This window comes from Leopardus geoffroyi, chromosome B4 (genome assembly GCF_018350155.1).
Source record: "Leopardus geoffroyi isolate Oge1 chromosome B4, O.geoffroyi_Oge1_pat1.0, whole genome shotgun sequence".
Lineage (NCBI taxonomy): Eukaryota > Metazoa > Chordata > Mammalia > Carnivora > Felidae > Leopardus > Leopardus geoffroyi.
Window position 1 is genome coordinate 40,769,656 of NC_059341.1, and position 21,045 is coordinate 40,790,700.

The 21,045-nt window shown below is 46.7% G+C and overlaps 1 protein-coding gene across 2 annotated transcripts in view; it reads right to left on the reverse strand.

The window, feature by feature from the left end:
* Window positions 1-223: 223 nt before the first annotated feature.
* VWF (von Willebrand factor) overlaps window positions 224-21,045 on the reverse strand; it is a 137,752-nt gene continuing 116,930 nt past the window's right edge. For both annotated transcript variants that reach the window (XM_045466410.1, XM_045466411.1), the window contains exons 43-52: window positions 18,376-18,525; window positions 13,934-14,044; window positions 12,846-13,026; window positions 12,085-12,125; window positions 11,460-11,576; window positions 4,557-4,655; window positions 3,752-3,880; window positions 3,197-3,236; window positions 981-1,078; window positions 224-546 (exon numbers count right to left, since the gene is read on the reverse strand). In XM_045466410.1, coding sequence (XP_045322366.1) covers window positions 358-546; window positions 981-1,078; window positions 3,197-3,236; window positions 3,752-3,880; window positions 4,557-4,655; window positions 11,460-11,576; window positions 12,085-12,125; window positions 12,846-13,026; window positions 13,934-14,044; window positions 18,376-18,525 — 1,155 coding nt within the window. In that variant the 3' untranslated portion in view covers window positions 224-357. The remainder of the gene's footprint in view (window positions 547-980; window positions 1,079-3,196; window positions 3,237-3,751; window positions 3,881-4,556; window positions 4,656-11,459; window positions 11,577-12,084; window positions 12,126-12,845; window positions 13,027-13,933; window positions 14,045-18,375; window positions 18,526-21,045) is intronic.

Sequence of the window (21,045 nt, forward strand, 5' to 3'; positions counted from 1 at the left end):
ACCCTAGTGTTGCTGAGCAAATCCCTTTTACTTTAGGGCACTGGGCAGAGACCCTCCCCAGCCCACAGAGGCAAAGACCCCACGTTGTCCCAGAGATTGGCCGTGCCTGGGGCTGGGGCACTTTCAGATGGAGCCTGTGCTCTCTCCCTCAGAACCAGGTTCAGGGCTCGGGCCCAGCCTACCACTGTCATGTCAGCCTAGAAGACGCATTGAACCATAAGCCTTTTGCAAGGTGAGAGATTGGCCTTTATTGTGGGCTCAGGAGGGCACAAGAGCAGAGCACAGAGAGGGCAGAGCAGCACTCCGGCCGGTCAGGTCCAGTGAGGCAGGCGACAGGAGGCGCCCAGGGAGGCAGCCTCACTTGCTGCACTTCCTGGGGGAGCACATGCACTGCATGGCGTTGAGGACTTCATGGTAGACGAGGGAGCCATTGGTGCAGCGCAGGGGCACCCGCATGGGCTCCGTCCGAGTGGGCGAGCAGCAGGAGCACTGGTCCTGCACATCCTCCATGTCGATGGAGTACAAGGCTTTGCTGGCACATTTACCCTGTGACGGGGCAGAGAGAGGCGAGAGTTGCAATGCTGGAGAGTCCTGCTGCACGCTTTGTAAAGGTAGGTCTCGGGAAAGTCTGGCATATCCACTCTCCTTATGGTACTATTACATCCAAATCCCACTAGCCGCAATCTCTATGCGTATTCCATCAGGAAACATAATGCCCAGCTCCCTTGAAGCAACTCTCCATTCTCTTTAGAGGACTTGAATCTGTCTACAGTTGTTTTGTTTTTTTTTTTCTGCTTCTGGGGTCAAAAGTTCCCAGGTACTTCAATACAACATTTTCTTAAAAATATATGCTTCTGGTTCCACTCACATCTCCTCCCTGTGAGTATTCCAGGTGCTTCTAATAGGTTACTAGAGATGTGTCCAAACAAGAAGACTCACCCCTCCCCACTTAGGCCTCACTGAAGTCAGGGTCCCCTTACCTCGCAGTAATGAATGTCCACTTCCTCTTCAGACTTACAGTTTCCCACTTTGACATACTGCAGCCTGGCAGTGATATCCTTGCACTCTGTCTCCTCACCTATGGGACAGGAGAGAGATGGGACCTGGGACCTGGGACCTGGCTGGGATTCTGTAGGACACTCTCCAGCCCAGTTCCCTCACTTTACTGGAGATAGGTCAGTTTCACAGTGGCCAGATCACCAAAGCCAGCTGCAAGGAGGGGAGTTAAATTATCCTGGTTCACCTCAGAATCTCCTGGCCCTCCAATCTAGAGATATAGTTATGGCTGGGTTTAACTCACTTAATGGTACAATTTTAACCACAGGAGGAGCCTAGATTCACTGCACTTTGGTGATGTAGATGGATGAGACTTGCTTTTATGTAATTGTAGACTCTAAAAATTATAATGACTGGAGCAGTCTTCTTGTGCTTATAACTATATCCGGAAGCTAATGGGCAATGAAGTAGTCAATAAATATAATTATTATCTATCTGTCTCTGCCTTTGGAAAAGAGGAAAGGCAAATGTCATGGCCACATGAGGGGCTAAGAGGATGCCTGGGAGCCCTGGAGGCCTCCCTTTGGGAATAGCTGTCTCCAGCTCTCTGGCATGGCAGGGATTAGTGGCGTTCAGACCTGAAACTTTACTTGTCCCCACCAATATTTCTAAGATTGAATGCCAGCTCGCCATTCCCCATTTGCACACTGGGAGTTTTCCATTCTTGAATGGCTCCCAAACTAAATCAACCCTAACTACATATTAGCCTGCCTCCCAACTTCCAAATAACTCCATTGTACAGTGAAAGCCTGCCAACCACACTAAAAGAATGAATAAGGAAAACATATTTAGGCCAACATACTATATTCTTTCGCTGTAGGTTTAAATCCTGAGCCTGGCTCCCTCTCCTTATGAAGGGTCTCTGCCTCCTAAAAGTACTGACCAACAAAGGCCTCTTGTTACCTCCCTGCTAGCTTTGCAAATAACAGCCTCTTGACCAAATTCCATTGTGCAAAGTGTGCCCAAAGAGAAGTCATCTTCTCTGATGGTTTCCTGACTTCATATTCTTAAGCTTATGCAGACAGGAATCATAGAAAGACTTGCTTTCAGAGTGTGTTTCTGCAATCTGCAACCTGGTTATGGCAAAGGCAGGGACTGTCAGAGTGAGCCATCGAGAAGAGAATGACTGGGGTGCCAGGATGCCTCAGTTGGTTATGCATCCGACTGTTGATTTCTGCTCAGGTCATGATATCACCACAGTCAGAGATTGAGCCCAAAGTTGGGCTCCACACTGGGTGGATTTCTCTCTCTCCCTCTGATCCTCCCCCCGCTCATATTCTCTCTCAATAAATAAATAAACAAATAAGCAAACAAACAAGCAAGCAAGCATGGAAGGTATTCACACTTTTCACTCTTTCTTTCTTTACCCAATACTGAACACGGTGAACATGGGCCCACGAACCCAAAATAAAACAAAAACAACAAAACAAAACACTAAACTAAAACCAAAAAACATTAGCACAGGCAAGTAATTCTATATTCAGAGAACACAGCACTAACACTAGGATTCTGCATGTTACTTGTGCTCATGAACACAAGAATGTGTGGGGAGATTGCTGCCTAACAGGCAGCCTTGCAGGGGTCCATCCCCAAAGCTGCTGCTGTGAGCTATGGGCTGACATAACTGCAAGGTCAAGAGGGGCCGAGAGTGAAGAAGGGGAGGTTAATACATGTAGACCAGTCTTGTGAATCCTTGAGAAGATTCTGTGTTCTCTGTGGCTCCCACAGCATATGGTGGGGAGCTGATGTTAGCCAGCTGGTGGCTTCTCTTTCTCTGGGAGGTGGCTGTCTGACACTCAAAGAATAGGCGTATATTGAGTGTCTGCTCTGTCAAGATCATGGATCAAGGGTGCCTTCCAGGAGCTCTGGTGGGAAAAATAAGATATGAGCCACCCACACCTCTGGGAGGGGAAAGGCAGATAAGAGGAGAGTAATAGGAGTTCAGAGGAAAAAAGGAAGAAACTGCTTCACAGGCGTCTGAATGGTGATCTGAGAAGGAGGCAGTCTAAGAACATTCAGGGAAGGTGGCAGTTTGCCAATAATTAAGAATTATCTTTCCAGAATAAAGCTTCCTCCAGAGAATAGTCCCTGGACTTGGTCTGACGGATTTCAAGGGACAAGCTAGTGGTCATGTACTTACATGTGTCACAGCAGGTGCCTGGAATTTTCATGATTTTCCCCTAAGAAAACAACAAATTCCCAGATTAGGCACAAATAGTACACCGTGGATGCTGTCGGGTCACTCCAGGCCAATTCCTGGCTTTGGACTCAGCCCCGAGCTTCAGTCTCTAGACATAAACTGTGCAATGCCATCACAAATGTGAGCAGACTGACCCCACCCCCACCTGACCAGCCTGTAACAACTCTGAGTATTCTGGATTCTCTCCCAGTTGGCTCACCAGGACCATCATTCTCAGGGGAGACTAGAAATCATTTGAACTCTCACCTCTCCATCAAACAAGCTCCCCCAAGAAGAAGGTATCTAATGAAAGCATCGTATAGCGCAGAGAGTTTTATCTCTCCAGCAAGGCTTTGGTTTTGAAACCTCAGTGATTTTTTAAACTGGGTCAGGGGTCTCCCTTGGACACTGGGACATCATGTCAGTGGGGACTGCATGCTGTTCAGAGGACTCTGTTCTTAGAGTCAAAGATGGGGCAGTCAAGAGGAAGGCAGAGCCTGAGCTCCAGCTACTCACTCCCTCGGCCAGACACTTGTGTTCATCAAAGGGCGGGCAGCCTGTGACCCTCTTCTCCCAAATGTACTCTCCTCTCTCATTGACCTTGCAGAAGTGACTATCACAGCCGTCCTGGAGTGTCTCATCACGCTGAAAGGAAAGAGGGGAAATGGGTAGAGCAAATCCAAAGGCAGTGTTTGTGTTGCAAAGACACTTCAAACCATGACCTTGACACCTTGAAGTTGTTCAAACAGGTTGGAGGACTACGGAACAAGAATGAGACAATATCTATAGTCTCCACACCCAGAGCATACGAGACAAACCCCAGTGTTACAACTTATTTACTGTGAATAGGGCTGCATCAATGCAGAGAATTGCTAAACTCTTCTGACCACCTAGAAGCTTAAAAACATTAAGAGGTAGTGAGGGTAAACTAGCAAATCAACAACGGAACCAGAGATGAACCAGGGCACCACCTCCAAGCCCTAGCAACGAATTCCCGCCTTCGTGGATCAGTTTGTTTCACACCTGATTGCCCATCTAGCCTTACAGACAATAGGCTGGAAGAAATCTTAGAGATCAACCAACTCCAAATCATGGGCCTCACGCCAAGGACACTCATGTCAATAAGAATGAAAAATTTGCTAAATCAGATAGAAAAATTCTATACCTTCTATAGACTATCCATCTTTTCTCTATAAAATCAGAAATAGGTGGGAAGCCAGTATTGATGCAAACGCAGTCCCTCTTTCTTGGAGAGGAGATCTCTAAGTAGGAAACCCAGTGGTGACTTGAGGGGAAACTCCTGAGTTCAAGTTGCTCCTACCTTCAACATCACGGTCTGGCCTCCTCTTAGCTGGATGGTGCAAGCCACAGGCAGACATCTGCCACAGCATTCACCTTGGTTCTTCTCTTCCTTGTAACCCTGTACCCAGGAGAAAAGCCAGCCTTAGTGAACCTCCCAGAGCACCCCAATCATAAGGAGGCTTACTTTTCCAGCTTCTCATCTCTCCCATCCAGCAGTTTTACCAGGAGTTCAGAAAGTCAACAGCCACCTCTTAGCTAACCGTTGTCAGTTCTCTGTTCTCTAGATGGCATTCCTTCCCTCCACATACGCACCTCTTGCTCAAGGGCCAGCGGCCACACCTATTAAATCAGACCTCTCCCCTGAGCTCCAGACTTACAAATTCAATTGTTCGCCTGACAGTTGTTTATCTTACTGTCTTCTCAAGACTCATATACAAAATGCAACTTGATTTTTGTCCCAAATTCCGTCCTTCTCCTGCCTCACCTTACCTTGATAAATGGCTTCACTACCCAGTTGCTCAAATCAGAAACTGGGGAGTCACCCTTGACTTACTTCTTTTTCTCAACCCCCCACTCATCACTGAATCTTGCCCAAAATGCCTCTCTAACTCATCCTCTGCTTGTCATGACCAGTGTCCTCTGTCATCACCTAGTCCAAGCCATCATCATCTACCACTAGACTCTGGTAATAGACTTAATTGGTCTTCCTACCTCCACTCTTGACCCTGCACTGTAAGTCTCCACACATCTGCCAGAATGACTTTCACTCTCCTGCTTAAAAACCAGCCATGGAGTTGTGGTTCTAGTGATGGCAGAGCAGCTTATATCAGACTGGCCCTCTGTAGATCATAAATTCTTGACAAAATATTTGTAAACAACTGTTAAAAGCACTGGATGGCAAAACCAATAACATCTTGTGAATTTATCTCTCGCATAGAAGTAAACTATGTGACAACAATAGCACAAAGTATGGGGGGAGAGTACATCGTACACAAAATGTATACTATCAGATCAAAGTAGACTATGGTAAGTCAAGGGTGCATATTGGAATCTCTAGAGTAACTGCTATTATCTCTAGCAAAATATTTTCTATCTTCACTTGTGATTTCTTCTTTGGTTCATGGATTATCTTAAAGTATTTAATTTCCAAATATGGGGAGGGGGCATGTTTCTCAATACCTTTTTGTTACTAATTTCAAGCTAATTTAAATTGTGCTCTTAGAATATACCCTAAATGATATCAAAATCTTGACATGTATTGACCTTTTAATGGCCCACAATTTCATCCAAATAACTGAAAATTCCATGTGCATTAGAGAAGTATGTGTGCTCTGCAGTTTGAAAATAGAGTAGTCTATTGTTTTCAATTAGGTCGAGTTGGTGGATACAGTTTTCCAAATCTTCTATATCGTTACTGATTTTTTCCTACTTATCCTATAAATTGCTGAAAAAACATTAAAATTACGAAATAAGTTTGTAGACAAGCCTATTTCTCCCTCTAGTTCTGTCCGTTTTTGCTTCATGTATTGGAAACTCTGCTACCAGATACATACACATCTAGGATTCTTATGTCTTCATGATGAATCTACTCTTTTATAATTATGAAAGAATCTTCTTTATTTTTGGTAACATTCCTCATTTTATAGCCTATTTTGGTATTAATATATCCATCTTAGCTTTCTTATTCTTAGCATTGGCTGGCATATCTTTTTTCATCCTTTTCTTTTCAACCTCTTCATCTCTTTAAATAGGAAGCACATCTTGGGGCACCTGGCTGGCCCAGTCGGTGGAGCATATGACTCTTGATCTGGGGGTCATGAGTTCAACCCCTATGTTGGATATAGAGCTTACTTTAAAAAATAATAATAATAAATAAATAAAACTGAAAGCGCATCTCTTATAAACAGTATACTGATTGAGTCTTGCTTTTTTATCCAAGCCTGACAATCTCCATTTGTTATCAGGATTTTGTTTTGCCCATTTACAATAATTTCAGTAACGAAATTATTGATATGGCTGGGTTTAAATCTACCATTATACTATTCATTTTATTTTTTGTCTTCTCTGTTATTTGTTCCATGTTTTTTTTTTTCCATAGTATTTTGGTTTAATCAGGTTGTTTATTTAGAATTTCATTTTCTCTCCCCTATTGGCCTTTTAGTTGCACTTCCTCGACTACTAGTTTAGTGGTTACACAGGCTTGTCCATTTACCAAACCTCATCAAACTATATACTTTATATCTGTGCATTTTATTTTAGGTAAACTATCCCCTCCTGGAAAAAATAAGACTTTCTATGGCTTCCCATTGCATTTAGAATAAAACCCAATCTTCTTAGCATGTTCTACAAGGCCCCACATGGCTCCTTCCTAATTTTCTGACCTTATCTTCTACCACCATCCCCTTGCTTTTAACAATCTACCCCTGTGCATCTCCTAGGACCGTGAACATGCCAACCTCCTCACCTGAGAGTCTTTGTGTATGCTATTCCCTCTCCCTGGAATGTTCTTCCCCACATTTTGTATGACTAGCTCTTTCTCATCCTTTAGTAATCATTTCAAATATCAATCCTCCGAGGGGATACAACATACAACATATGCACACACTCTCCATAACACTTAACACAATCTAAAAATTTCATTTGTTCTCCCTGAGAAGCATGTGAATTCCAAACTCAGTTTATGCTGTGTGTCATTGTATCCCAGCACCTGGCCCTTAGTAGGCCTCCTACACTCACTGAGACGAGTTGAGCTGGGAACTCCTTGGCAGTGGCTTTAAGTGACAGTCCTTCATTATATCTGCATTGGAAAAAGCAGCAGCTTCCAGACAGCAGGATTTCACAGTCTTTGCAAAAATGCCCCCAGATTTAGCAGTCAACATAGGGCAACCACTTTTTATCTTGCAAAGTAAGAGTATTCTCAACAATGTTAATAAAACAAAAATCAAAATGCTACCATCAGCTGCTTCGTCACTGCATCAAAATTAAAGCTCTTTTAATGCTACCCACCACTCAAAAAAAAACAAAAAACAAAAAACAAAAACAAAGGAAGAACATAATCTCACAATATTTTTAAAGAATAACTCGATTTATATGAGAAACCAACCACAATGTCATTCTTTTTCAGTCTTTTTCTCATTTTGCCTCATTTAGTGATAACCACTTAGAGATTCATTCATTTGGGCCCCGAGGTTTTCCTCATATGAATCTCTAGCCAGTCAGTTTGGAGCCTCAGACAGAAAACACGGGCTTCTCTGCAATGCCCCCTTGTGCACTGCACATGGGCTCAATGCCCCTATCAGCAGGCAAGGTTAGGAGTCGCTAAGCCTGCTCAGAATGAATTTAAGCAATTTGCTACTCATAAACCAAGCTTCTGAACTCAGTGTGTCATCAGGGAGCAGGCCGTGCAGAAAGCCAGTGAGTACAGAGCTCAGCACAGCATCAGAGCTACTGGGCCCATGCCACACGGTCTTCCACACTGGGAAAGACACTGCTGGAGTCTGAGGCCATCAGTGTGTCGTTTACTGTAAGCTTTAAACTGCGTTTTCAGAAGCATACAATACCTTAAAGGTGTAGGACCAAGGTAAAGGAACAGGAAGAAAGAGAATAAACAGTATGAGTGAGTGTGGGTGGTTATAGTCAGAAGGGGGAGATTAAACAGGGCTTAAATTAGGCAGGATTTCGTGGGAGCATAGATTTGGGTGTTTTTCTTTTCAGTGAGTGTTAGAGAAGAGACTAGGAAACACGCTCTGCTCAGCAGGCCCAAGGAGAGGAAAATGGACAAAATCTTTACAGGAGAAATGAGTAGGCAGGGGACAAAGGGAGGAGGGGACTGCGAAGTGAAGGGACGGGGCGGTGGAGACAAAACCCACACACCAGAGAGGCAGAGAGCACAACTGAGCTAAGAACAGGAAAAAACAGAGGGTGTTATGGTAGGACAAAGAACAGGAAGAAAAGGAGGAGAGGGTGGAAGGTACTAGGAGAGGGGCAATGATTTTGGAGTTGGGAACAAGGGAGGGAGGTGCACGGGGAGCCTGACAGGACCCACTTACAGGAGTAAACAAGGAAACAGACCTTCTGCATGTCCCCTGTCCTGTAAGGCATAATACAGATGCACCAGGTAACAGGGCTTGTCCAAGCCCTGCAAGGCTTCCTGGCCACGCCAGGCAGTACTGTGTGTTCCATAGGCAGGCACATGCCATGCATGCACACATGCACACGCATACACACACACACACACACACACACACACACACACACACACACAGAAGGGCAGTGCTGAATGGGCTTTCCCCAGAACATCCAATCAGAAGCAACTGCTTCCTCTGCCTGCCAGCCAAGTTCCCACCAGCCAGAGTCTACTTGTGTAGGTCTGAGCAGCCACAAGTCCTGCCCCTGCCCACTCATGCCCCTAACATTGCCCTGCCTGTGTCCCATAGCACTTTCCATAAATTGCATTGGCTGCTCAAGGCCTTCTAGTCTTACCTCTTCTAACTCTTACTTCTATCTGCCAGTCTGGTCCCCATTCCCCTCCCTGGAAGGTCCTCAATTCTACATTCAACTCACTGCTCAAGGTCAGCTCATGGTCGTGCCCCTCCAGCTGCGTTCTCAGTGTTCCATGTCAGGGTGACCTCTCTTCCTCATGCTTCCATCAAGCCTTCACCTGTCAAGTTTCATGTCTACTATCCACTAGCACCAACCACCCTCTGCAGGTCTCCTTAAGGTATGAGCACTGCCTTCCCGGGGAGGAAATGGACTCACATCTCCAGTAACACTAACACTTGAGTCTGAGGTAGGCAGTTCAAGCACACCTACCTAAACTTTATTGACCACAGCCCCCTGCCCTCAGGACACCTCTCTGACCTTCATGGCAGAGGCATGTGGCAAGATCAGTTAAGGATGCTGAGCTAGAAAGGGGACAACTGAGGCAGTTTTCAGCAAAGGTTGAGAGACACGTAGAAGGAGGACTAATCTAGAAGTTCTCAACAGGGAGGAAGTGGGTACACTGCCATGGGGGATATTAGGATTTGGGAGGAAAGGAGGAAGAGTACCAAAAGGGGCCATGGATTTAAGAATACTGAAACATATGTATCTAGACTGGATTGATTCCACTGCTGGATTTCTATGGATGTAGAGACTTTACTGTACCACCTTCTGGCCACTAGAGGGCGCTGTTAGGGAGTTAGTAGCTCCCCCTCTAGGAAGCGCTGCTTCAAGACCGCACTGGTGTGGACCTCTTGCTGCGCTGATTTGTAGGTCAGTGGACATCCAAGGTGGAAGAGATGCCACAAACTCCGTGCAGCATTATTTAATTCCCTATTTAAGCCCAGATGTGTTCCAGGGGAGCTGTTACATGTACATACATACACACACCACCCAAAACCCTAGAGAAGCAACTAGGATTTAACAACAACAACAAAAAGCAAAAATATGTGCCTCATTAGCTTCAACCTCATTGAGGCAGGAATGTTCTCTGAATCATTCTGTGTCTCAGGGCGCCTGGGTGGCTCAGTTAAGCGTCTGACTTCAGCTCAGGCTGTGATCTCCTGGTTCATGAGTTCGAGCCCCGCATCAGGCATTGTACTGACAGCTCAGTGCCTGGAGCCTGCTTCAGATTCTATGTGTCCCTCTCTCTGCTCGTGCCCCTCCCCTGCTCGTGCTGTGCCCCTCTGCCCCTCCCCCGCTCGTGCTCTATCTCTCTCAAAAATAAATAAAAATATTTTTAAAAAAAAATAGCTGGGGGCGCCTGGGTGGCTCAGTCGGTTAAGCAGCCGACTTCGGCTCAGGTCATGATCTTGCGGTCTGTGAGTTCGAGCCCTGCGTCGGGCTCTGTGCTGACAGCTCAGAGCCTGGAGCCTGTTTCAGATTCTGTGTCTCCCTCTCTCTGACCCTCCCCCGTTCATGCTCTGTCTCTGTCTGTCTCAAAAATAAATCAATGTTAAAAAAAAATTCACCTTTACTTAAAAAAAAAAATAGCTGTGTCTCCTATAGACTCATTCGCTCCACATAGATTTTACTAAGCCCCTACTGAGAGTATAACTCTGTGCCAAGGGCCATGAAGAACGGTTCTACAGATGGAGAACACTCTGTATACGGGACCTGCTCCAGCATCCTTCATCTCTACCCTCCTGATGTTTCCTCCTGCTCTGGCTGGCCACACTCCTCCTCGCAGGAAGGACTCCTTCCTCCCTGGCCTCACCCCAGAGCCTGCCTGCTCCCTTGCACAGTTGAGGGGGGAAGCCTTCCACTTGCACTGCCTGAAAGTGCTATTACTCTATTCTGTGCCTCTGGCTCACAAGAAGCTCATCTGACTCACTGTGTTTTTGAACAAAGCAGGAGCCCCCAGCACAGACAGCAGTTTGAGGAAGAAGCAGTAGGTCTAGATCCGTGAGGTGGGGCTGGGTCACAGTGAAGACAAGGAAATGCCGGTTTTCATCTGGCTAACTAGAAATGATGATTCCACTTCTCAGAATCCACCCTCGGAGGGATTCAGAGTGAGCATAGTCATTGTGACCTGGCAGAAACAGGGTGAAACATTTTCAGCCAATTATGCCCAATATTTTCAGCCAATTATGCCCAATGAAGGTACAGGATGACGTACATCCGTTTTAAGGAATACTGTATAGAATTTTTCATTTTGTGTCTGATAACTGTTGAATAATTTTTAATGTTTTCAAAGAATGGCAATGATGGCTTCTTAAAATGTTGTGTAAAAAAATAATAAAGAACTGTAAATATGGCGTCATAAGTCTTGCAAATATTGTGTTTGTTTAAATTTCCAAAACTAGACTCTTCATTATAGTTGTCAAATATTGTCCATAGTCAGAAAATAACAAAAGCTTTATATACAGACTCCAGTAAGGTCCCATTGCTTGGGTCCCACAAGTACCCAGGCCATCGCCCAGGAGCCTGACAGCCCTCTTACCAGGGGGCAGGCCTCACAGGTGGTCTTCCTGCACTCCAGCTTGAATCCAGAGATGGGCCCCACCTGGATGGTGCAGTGGCAGGTCGTGCACACGTCAATCATCAGACTTTTCCCGGGCTGAAACCAGAGGCACCAGAATCAGCCTCCCCAGCACACCGACCCCCCACGCCTGACCCTCCTATTCACCTCAGCCATCTGCCTTAGGAGAGGGGGCCCGGCTGCCTACACAAGATGAGCCATCACCCTGATGCCTCCTCCTGGGTCCAGGGACCCGCTCCATTCCTGCCTTCCACCTCAAGTATGGTGACGGTAAGTCAGAGTTTTTATGCTAGAAAGTGAGCCTGAGCAGTGAGAGAGGGAGACGGATTGAAATGTGTATGATGCCATCAGAGCGCTTCTCTGCACACAGAAGAGATGCTCAGGAGCCCGAGTGGGGGCCGGAAGGTGAGGCCCTACAGAGTTAGCAAGATGGCAGGAGCATGGCAGCCGGATGCCCTGGAAGCCCTGGAAGCAATGGAAAGTGGGGGATAGGGCTCCCTGCTTCCTTTTATTTCCACTTCAAATGACTGAGCTGCCCATCCTTCCCATGGCACCCATACAACTTGCCCTGGAGAAGAAGGCTCACCCCAATGATGGTGCCATTGAGCATGCAGGCCTCCAGTGGCTCTGGGGGAGAGAGAAAGGTGCAGGGTTGATCCCCTCAGGGTCTTCTCCTCCCCATCTGCGCCCCTCTCCTCCATCTGCAGTCCCTCTCGCCACCCCACCCCAGGCGCTGTGGGTCCCACACTGGCTTCACTCCTCTCAGGCCTGCAGAGGAAGGGCAGGCTGCCTGTGTCCTACCACGCCCCACGCCGCCCACAGTAAGAAGATCCTCCCCCTCCTCAGCCTCAAGGGGACAACCTTTTTAAATGGTTCACACTTTAAGTGTGAGTGGGAGGGCACTTGGGCTTCTGAAAGAATGAAACTCTACTCTGGAAACTTTAAGTCCCAAGCTCAAACCACACAAAGAATTCAGAGCAGGTGGTGGAAAGAGATGCTATTTTGTTTGTTGGTGGAGTTGGGGGTGGGAAGTCGGAACACCTTTCCCCAGCAGAGGCAATACAGCGGATGATTGAGAAGCCTAGGGTTTGGGAGCTCTACCACTACTAACACACACGGGCAAATAAATGGAGGTGGAATGATATAAAGCTACCACTGGGCACAGTGATGACCTTTAGGAAACTATAATATTTCTCTCATCGTATTTGCTTTCCCACAAAAGCATTACGAACAGATACGAGGAGTTTGATCCTGTCCGTTTCCCCGAGTTGCTGAAAAGACAAAGAATTCAGGAGTCCTTAGTGGAAAGAGAGGCTTGGAGGTGGGGCCCCTGGACGCATGCCTTACCGCAGTGACAGGTGGGGCAACACTCTGACGCCTTACAACTCAGCTGGAAGCCCACAGGGCAGGTAGGGATGTCCAGCTGGGGGCAGGAGACATTTCTCTGTTGCACAAAGACCTCTTCCTTCACTCGGACACACTCATTGATGAGGCAGGGGTTGTCAGGGGAGGCCCAGTGAGAGCCAACCTGTGGTTAGAACATTAGACTTGAGCAAGGGTGGGCTGAGGGCCCAGTGGGGTGTGCTGTTCTCTCAGGGAGCGGATCTGGGCTCTGGGGGTGAGCCCCAGCTTAATATGTAAATCCCACCCACAGGGTAAGGCCCACAGAGGGAGTGAATGGGGCTCATCCCAAGTCTTTCAATAAGTCTAGGTCAAAGTCATCCTAAGATCCTAGCTCAGAGCCATGTGTTCTACAGACACAGTCTTCAGCACTGAGTGAGCCCCTTAGGGAACCCTGGGGATACTCTCCTCCACCCTCAGCCCTGGATGTGAGCTGAGCTCAGAGGCTCTAGGGCACTCTGACCAAGAAGCAGCAGCATGGGTTGACTCAGAGGGGATGTGGAAGGGAAACTCCACTCATTTCCTAGCCAGGAGCTACTTCCCACTTACTCCTACAGGGAGAAAGCAAGAGACTAGGGATGCTAGCATCTGGCCCCTACAGCCCAGCAATCTGTCCCTGGGGCTTCCAGGCCTGTGGATGAGTGGCCCGACTCATGGCAGAACAGTACTTATAGCCTGTGGAGCTTTGGAGCAGTGGTGGGCCCACAACACATGCAGGATGGTGAGGCCATCCCATACCAACCACTTGGGGGAAGCCGACCTCAGATCCACAGGTAAACAGGAGGACACGAATCCCCGAGGAGTTCACAGAACTCTTAGGGAAGGAACTGGGCCTCTCCCCAAATCCACCAAATGGGAAGTCTAAGGCAATCTCAACTATTCCTAAGGGGAAAGTAATCCCAGCCGACATCTGGATAATACCACAGCCAGATGCAACTCCCTATGGGAAAACCAAAAGGCGGAGAATTCAGCACTGGACCACAGAATGGACAACCAAGCTGGTAAGGCACTACCAGCCTGGGCCCCAGACCTACATTCCTCCAGTGAGACTGGGAGTCCCCCCGCAGTGAACCAGTCACCACTTCACAGGCAGTTGGCAAACACCTTCCACAGCACTCGTCTTCATGGAGGACATAAGTGAAGCCCTGGAAAAATACAAAGAACAGCGAGTAAGGACAGCCCAGCAGCAAAAACACAGGTGCTCTTATCTACTCTGTATGTGCACTGAGCCCTGGGGATTTACAGACCAGTTGGAGTGAACATATTCATCTCTGTCATCCACAGCCTCAGGATCATGCTAAGAAGTGGGTAAGAGGCACCAACCACTGAGTCACTAAGCTAGGTCTTATACCAGCTGAAGATACATAACCATGCCCTCTGAAAGCTTCCAATTTCAAACCAAGATGCAGTCCACAGGAGTATTAAAGACAGTCCAAAATCCACTCAGCAGCAGCCACCTGGCCTGATCTTTATCATGGCCAACTCCAGGGCCCCTCATTTACTGGAGGGAATGGTCAGGATGCCTGGGATCTAGTCTCCGCTGTAACAGAGATCATTACCTATACAAGACGAGCACATTGATCCCAAGAGCTCTCACCAACATACAGAGTTGGGTTTCCCCTGGCCATTGCTTGATATTACCTAGCGGCTTATGGAGCCCAGTAAGATAAGAAAGTGCACAGATTGACCTTTCCCAGAAAGGAGAAACCAGTGTCTCTCCAGGGAGACCAGTGTCCTGCAGTCTGCCAGCACATCTTAATGGCCAAAGCATTAGGAACTTGGACTGAAATCTTCTGAAACTCCAAAGCCATATACAAAGAACAGGCAAATCACCGATACGTGTGTTTGTCCCGGGAGCCAAGGAAAGAGAACCCAGGACCACGCTTCATTTTGGAGCTCTGTCCTTGAAAGACAAGGAATGACGGCAGCTGTCCAGGGTGGGTGTGGATGCCCAGGCTGCTCTGCTCCACAGGCACACTCATGATGAGCAGGGCCAAGTCAGAAAATGCACACAACGCCGGTGCCTCTCTCTGGGGGAACTCGGGCACTCCAGAGACTTGGCTCAACTTTACACCATCTGCACAGGACCTACTTACATCCCCACCTGCGTCATAGCAGTGCCCACGGAGCTGTCCCCAGTCCTATATCAGCTGGGATTCTAGACGTTCATGGGGCATCTATGACGTACTAGATACTCTGGAGGAGCCAACAAATTAGGGCGATACAATCTAGACACCGTCCACTACAAGCAGAATACACAAAGCGCTGTGAAAGAAACAAAGCCTCAAGGGAGCACAGAAGACAGTCATTAATCCCTTTAGGGACTCGAGTCACTCTTGTGTGCCTCCCTCAGAGTGCTGAGTCATGTGGATTTGCATAATCTTCCTGTTTGCTGCTGCCCTCCTCACCTGCAAACGTGGTCATCAGTATGTTAGCTGACTCCCAGACCAGAGGCCTTGTTCTCAAAACCCCACCCACTTCTTGCACCATGCCACCAAATTTCCTGACTGCCATCTTTCTAAGATTCCCACCACACCTCCAAGATCCCCATTTCTTGCTGAGCAACTGGGGTTCAGCCTATATATGTCATCTCTCCTTCTTTTCCCATACTCCTCCGAATCCTATGGCTTATATTTGCTCAAAAGGTACATCTCACACCCTTCTTCTTACTCTTCTCCAGCCTGTTTGCACTGGTTCCCCAACTAAGAATGAAACTAATTTGGGGCACCTGGGTGGCTTAGTCAGTTAAGCATCCTACTGCGGCTCCGGTCATGATCTCATAGTTGGTGGGTTTGGGCCCCATGTTGGGCTCTGTGCCGACAGCCTGGAGCCTGCTTTGAATTCTGTGTCTCCTCTCTCTCTCTCTCTCTCTCTCTCTGCCCCTCCCCCACTTATGCTCGTCTCTCTCACTCAAAAATAAACATTTTTTTAAAGTATAAAAAAAGAATGGAACTAATTTTTTGAGCAACCTCCATACTGTTTTCTAAATGGCTGCACCAGTTAGCATGCCCACCATCAGTGCAAAAGTTCCCCTTTCTCTGCATCCTCGCCAACATCTGTTGTTTCCTGAGTTGTTAATGTCAGCCATTCTGACAGGTGTCAGGCGGTATCTCTTTGTGGTTTTGATTTGTATCTCCCTGATGATGAGTGATGTCGAGTATCTTTTCATGTGTATCTGGATGTCTCCTTTGGAAAAATGTCTATTCATGTCTTCTGCCCATTTCTTCACTGGTTATTTGTTTTCTGGGTAATGGGCACTAAGAAGGGCACTTTTGGGGATAAGCACTGGGGTATCATATGTAAGAGATGAATCACTGGGTTCTACTCCCGACACCAAGACTACACTGTATGTTAACTGACTTGAATTTAAATTAAAAAAAAAAAAAAAAAAAAAAGAATGGAATTAAGTGTATCTACTATCCACCCAATCTGAAGACAGATATGTCCCTGAAAATAAATTCCCAATTTATTTAGCATCCCAATCCTTTCTTTTTAAGTTTTTATTTATTTATTTTGAGAGAGAGAGAAAGAGGGAGAGTGCGCGCGCGCGCGAGCGCACGAGCCTGACATTGGGCTCGAACTCACAAACCCTGAGATTATGACCAGAGCCAAAACCAAGAGCTGGATGTTTAACTGACTGAGCCACCCAGGCACCCCTAACAGCCCAACCCTTGAAGCACAATTGCCGTAGCTAAAATGGGAGGTGGGAGGCCTGGAGCTCTGGTGCTTTGTCTCTTTGCTGGATCGAACTGGCTCTTGCATTGCTGGTGTTGCCAAGATACTAGCCTAACAAGTGCCGCAGGCCAGGAGTCAGGACACTCTACTGGCTTCAAAGGGCTGTAAACTACCCGCAACTTCATTCCTTGTACTAGCCCCCTGCTTCCTATCTGGCAAGTGGGAAGAACAACCCTACCTCTTCTTCCTTCTGGAGGAGAATCATGAGGACAAATAAAATATAATGCATTGTATTTAGTCCCTCAGAACACAGCTCCTAAAGCCACAATTTAGTCTGATTCTGGAGGTGCTCCCAGTTTCATTGTCCCATAATGTGTCTACAACGATTGCTGATTTTTCAGACCACATTTATAATTTGCAGTACAGAAAACATGATCACTGCTGTCCCAATTCAGTTTTTAATTCTTCTTGCAGTAGCTGGCCCCTAAGGATCCTGTGTGTTGTGGGGCACTCTATTCTTGCCAGTTAAGACTGGTCAGACCCTAGAAAAAAGGGAGCAATGGTTGTGCAGGGAGAATTGTGGGTAAAATTCTGGTTTAGGGCCATTATCATCATCATCATCATCATCATCATCATCATCATTCCTTTAATGTTATCTGGAAATGATGATGACAAAAAAGCAGACAAGTGCATATATCCTGTGCTTGTCTTCACGACAGCAATGAGGCTAATGCTCTTGATGCTGGTTTGGAAGTGGGTGGTTTGATGATGGAAGGGAGGACCCAAGTGCGAATCCCAAAGTGGGAGAGTCTCCTCAGTCTGTCTGCCTCTACCTGCCCTGCTGGTACTGAGGAGGAGCGGAGTTGCGAGGCACCCTTGGGAGAGGATGATGCGGTGGTATCCAGGTGTGTCCACTGGGAACGCTAAGTTTTGGAAACCCATCAGTCTCCATCTCCTCCCACAGGCCATGAAAGGGGATGGAAACAACTTGCAAGAGAGTGCTGCTGGGGCGCCTGGGTGGCTCAGTCGGTTGAGCGTCCGACTTTGGCTCAGGTCATGATCTTGTGGTTCATGAGTTCAGGCCCTGCGTCGGGCTCTATGCGGATCATCTCAGAGCCTGGAGCCTGCTTCGGATTCTGTGTCTCCCACTCTCTCTCTGCCCTCCCTTGCTCGTGCTCTGTCTCTCTTGCTCTTGAAAATAAAATAAAATTTTTTTTAAAAGTAAAGTAAGAGAGTGCTGCTTAGAGGTCATTTTAATAAAACCAGCACCCAATATGTTGTGTGTATCAGCAGGGGGTTTTGATTGCAAAGAACAGAAGCCCTCAAGCTAGCTAAAATGAAAGCAGGTTTATGGGAAAGGCAGGGAATCTCTCAGAAATGAAATGCTGGAGATGAAAGCGGGCACAGTGGTCATACAGTGTTTCTCTCCATTTGTCCCATGAGCCCCCATCTCTGCTTCTCTCTGCCCATCGGTTCCAGCTCCTCATTGCCTGCAGGCTGCCTCTGGGAGGAAGTTTTGCTTTCTCATAAATTTTGATTGCACGTGTCTTTATTGAGTCTGGCTGCAGCTCAACACGGCTCTGCAGGTTCGGGGTTCATCCCTGTCTAATCTGACTTATTCAGTCTTTGTTTTCCATAGATTAACTTCTCAGGAAGAAAATTGATGGGCTCAGCTCAGCCTATGAATTGGGTCCTCTGTCCAATTAGTAAAGGGGCTTTCTTGCTCCTTTCTGGGATCCCCCCGCCCCTACCTCTCACCCTGATTGCTCCTGGCAATGCCCAGCCCCTCTGCGCCCCTTACCGACCGGCAGTTGTCCTCACAGGGCTTCTGGGAGCACTGGGCCACGCGCAGACCCATCACAGCATCTTCCATGTCGGTGCAGGTGCACACGTCACAGCCCTCCTCCCAGAACTGGCCCACAGGGTAGATGGTGCCTCGGTGGACACACACCTGCAGACACAAGGCTTCTGTGAGCAAGCTCGTTCCGTTCGTTCAAACAAGAGGTTAGTAAGCACCTGCTATGTGTTGGAAGGTGCCGTAGGTGCTGAAAACAGCAATATATAAAGCCAACATGGTCTCTGCCCACCTGGAGGGATGTTTATCAAGTACGTTTCCTCTTCCCTTCCCTGCCCACCAGCCTTAGAGAGCCATGGCTGGCATACCCTGGGAGGGGCCCCTGGTGGGTCCTTCTTGGACCATAGGCTCAGAAATAACTCACTGGCTGCCTTAATCCAGTTTTATCACTGCCTTAACTGCATTTAATTCCCTCCTATGTCGCGCAGAAAACTGTTCCCTAATCCTCAGACCCAGTAAAGTCGCTGGACTTAGCACCCATCCACACATAGCCCTCTGTTCCCATCAGGAGTGGACTGGAGGTGAGTGGAGGCTATGAATGGGTATTCCCTTGAGGCCCGCACATAACAAGGAGGCACAGAGAATGGGAATACGTTTGAGAGACGAGGGATCCTGCTCGGAAGAACTATAGGCTACAGAAGGGATGTGGGAAATGAAATTACAAAGGTAGATTGGGATCAGAATATGTAAAGCCTGGGATGTACATGCTACACAGTACTCAGACTTTACTCTGTAGGAATGAGGCACTAAGGAATCATGACACTTAATGACAGTTTTGACATTAATCCCAAGTCTTCCCTTTGAAGCCATGAACAGGTCTCCACCCTCATTCATATAATAGCCGTACAAGTATTTATAAGCCCTTGTCCTTTAGCTACTCTGTCTTTCAGCTTCTGTATCATGAACTTACGGAATGGAACCCCTGATTCTTCTATCAAGAAGCCTGCTGGAAAATGTTACCACCCAAAAATTCACTTCCAGGAATCTATCTCAAAAGATGCAATGCCCAAAATACAAAATGACAGGTGCTCAAGGCTATTTGTTACAGCATTATCAGTAAATATGTTACTCTGCCATGGTATTTCATATAACAAAATAACAAACCAAAAAGGAAGTAAATGCAGGGGCACGTGGGTGGCTTGGTCGGTTAAGCGTCTGACTTCAGCTCAGGTCATGATCTCAAGGTCCGTGAGTTCGAGCCCCGCGTCAGGCTCTGTGCTGACAGCTCAGAGCCTGGAGCCTGTTTCAGATTCTGTGTCTCCCTCTCTCTCTGACCCTCCCCCATTCATGCTCTGTCTCTGTCTCAAAAATAAATAAATGTTAAAAAAAAAAGGAAGTAAATGCAACCCCTAAAAATGGAAAACACGCTGAAATATCTGATTAACTAGATATTTCCACTAGAGCAGTGGGAAAATCACACAAGGGAAATAATTATTTCAAATAACTTTAAAACCCAGTATTCTGACCATATATCCCTGATGGGCTATATTCCTATGATAAAGAACGTGTTAGCAATAATATTGGCATTGTTATTTTTGAGATTATTATAGGCATATTGTAACAGAAAGCAAATAAGTAATTATGTTAATTATGCTAGGAAACCGCAACTTAGAAGTGGTACATGTATAAATCGAAGAAGTTAAGTAAAACCTTAGAATAGAATTGGAATCCAAAATATCATAATGAATGCATGAGTTTCATCCTCTTTAAAAATACATTTCCACGCTCTATTCACCAAAAAGTCTGGAGGCAATGACACCCTGCAAGCAGGAAGCATCCAGGGAAAGATAATCGAGGCCTCTCTCTGGCATTCATTCTGGGACTCGCCCTTAATAATCCAGCCACTGCAACTATGCCCAGGTCTCCCTGTGACAATTCTGGCTCATGATAGCTCATCTTGGTGGATCTGTCCCCATAATACTGCCATTTGCATTTAATAGCTGTACCATCCCTTGACACTTTATTGTATTCCGTTTCTGGACTGTTGTCTCCCATATGCTAGCAAGATCATAAGAGATCATAAGAGAGTCTTACATTTCTCCCATAACACCTAACAAAGCACCAGCTTTGATAGAACATAGTTGTTGCTCGGTAAATATTGGATGGATGGATGGATGGATGGATGGATGGATGGATGAATGGATGGAAGGATGGATGGATGGATGGATGGATGGAAGGATGGATGGAAAGATGGATAGAAGGATGGAAGGAAGGAAGGAAGGAAGGAAGGAAGGAAGGAAGGAAGGATAGATGGATGGATAGATGGAAGGATAGATTGGATGGAGGGAGGGAGTGAAGGGAGGGAGTGAAGGGAGGAAAGGAGGGAGGAAGGAAGGAAAGACTGGTAGATGGACGGTCACATGAATGAATTGATAGCAATTAACAAATAAGTAAACTATACCTAGTCCCTAAATAATTCATACAATCATATTATTTCCTTAGCTAACCTATAAAATAAGCTCTTTAAAGATAGGGTCCATGTCCTATACCTTGCTTGTAACCTTAGCACCTCGTCATGCTGAGAACATTCTAGGTTCTCTATAAATATCTCCCAAACTAATTAAATGTCCGTTTAGACTGTGATGCAATGCTGGCAGCTCCCCACTATTAAAGTGC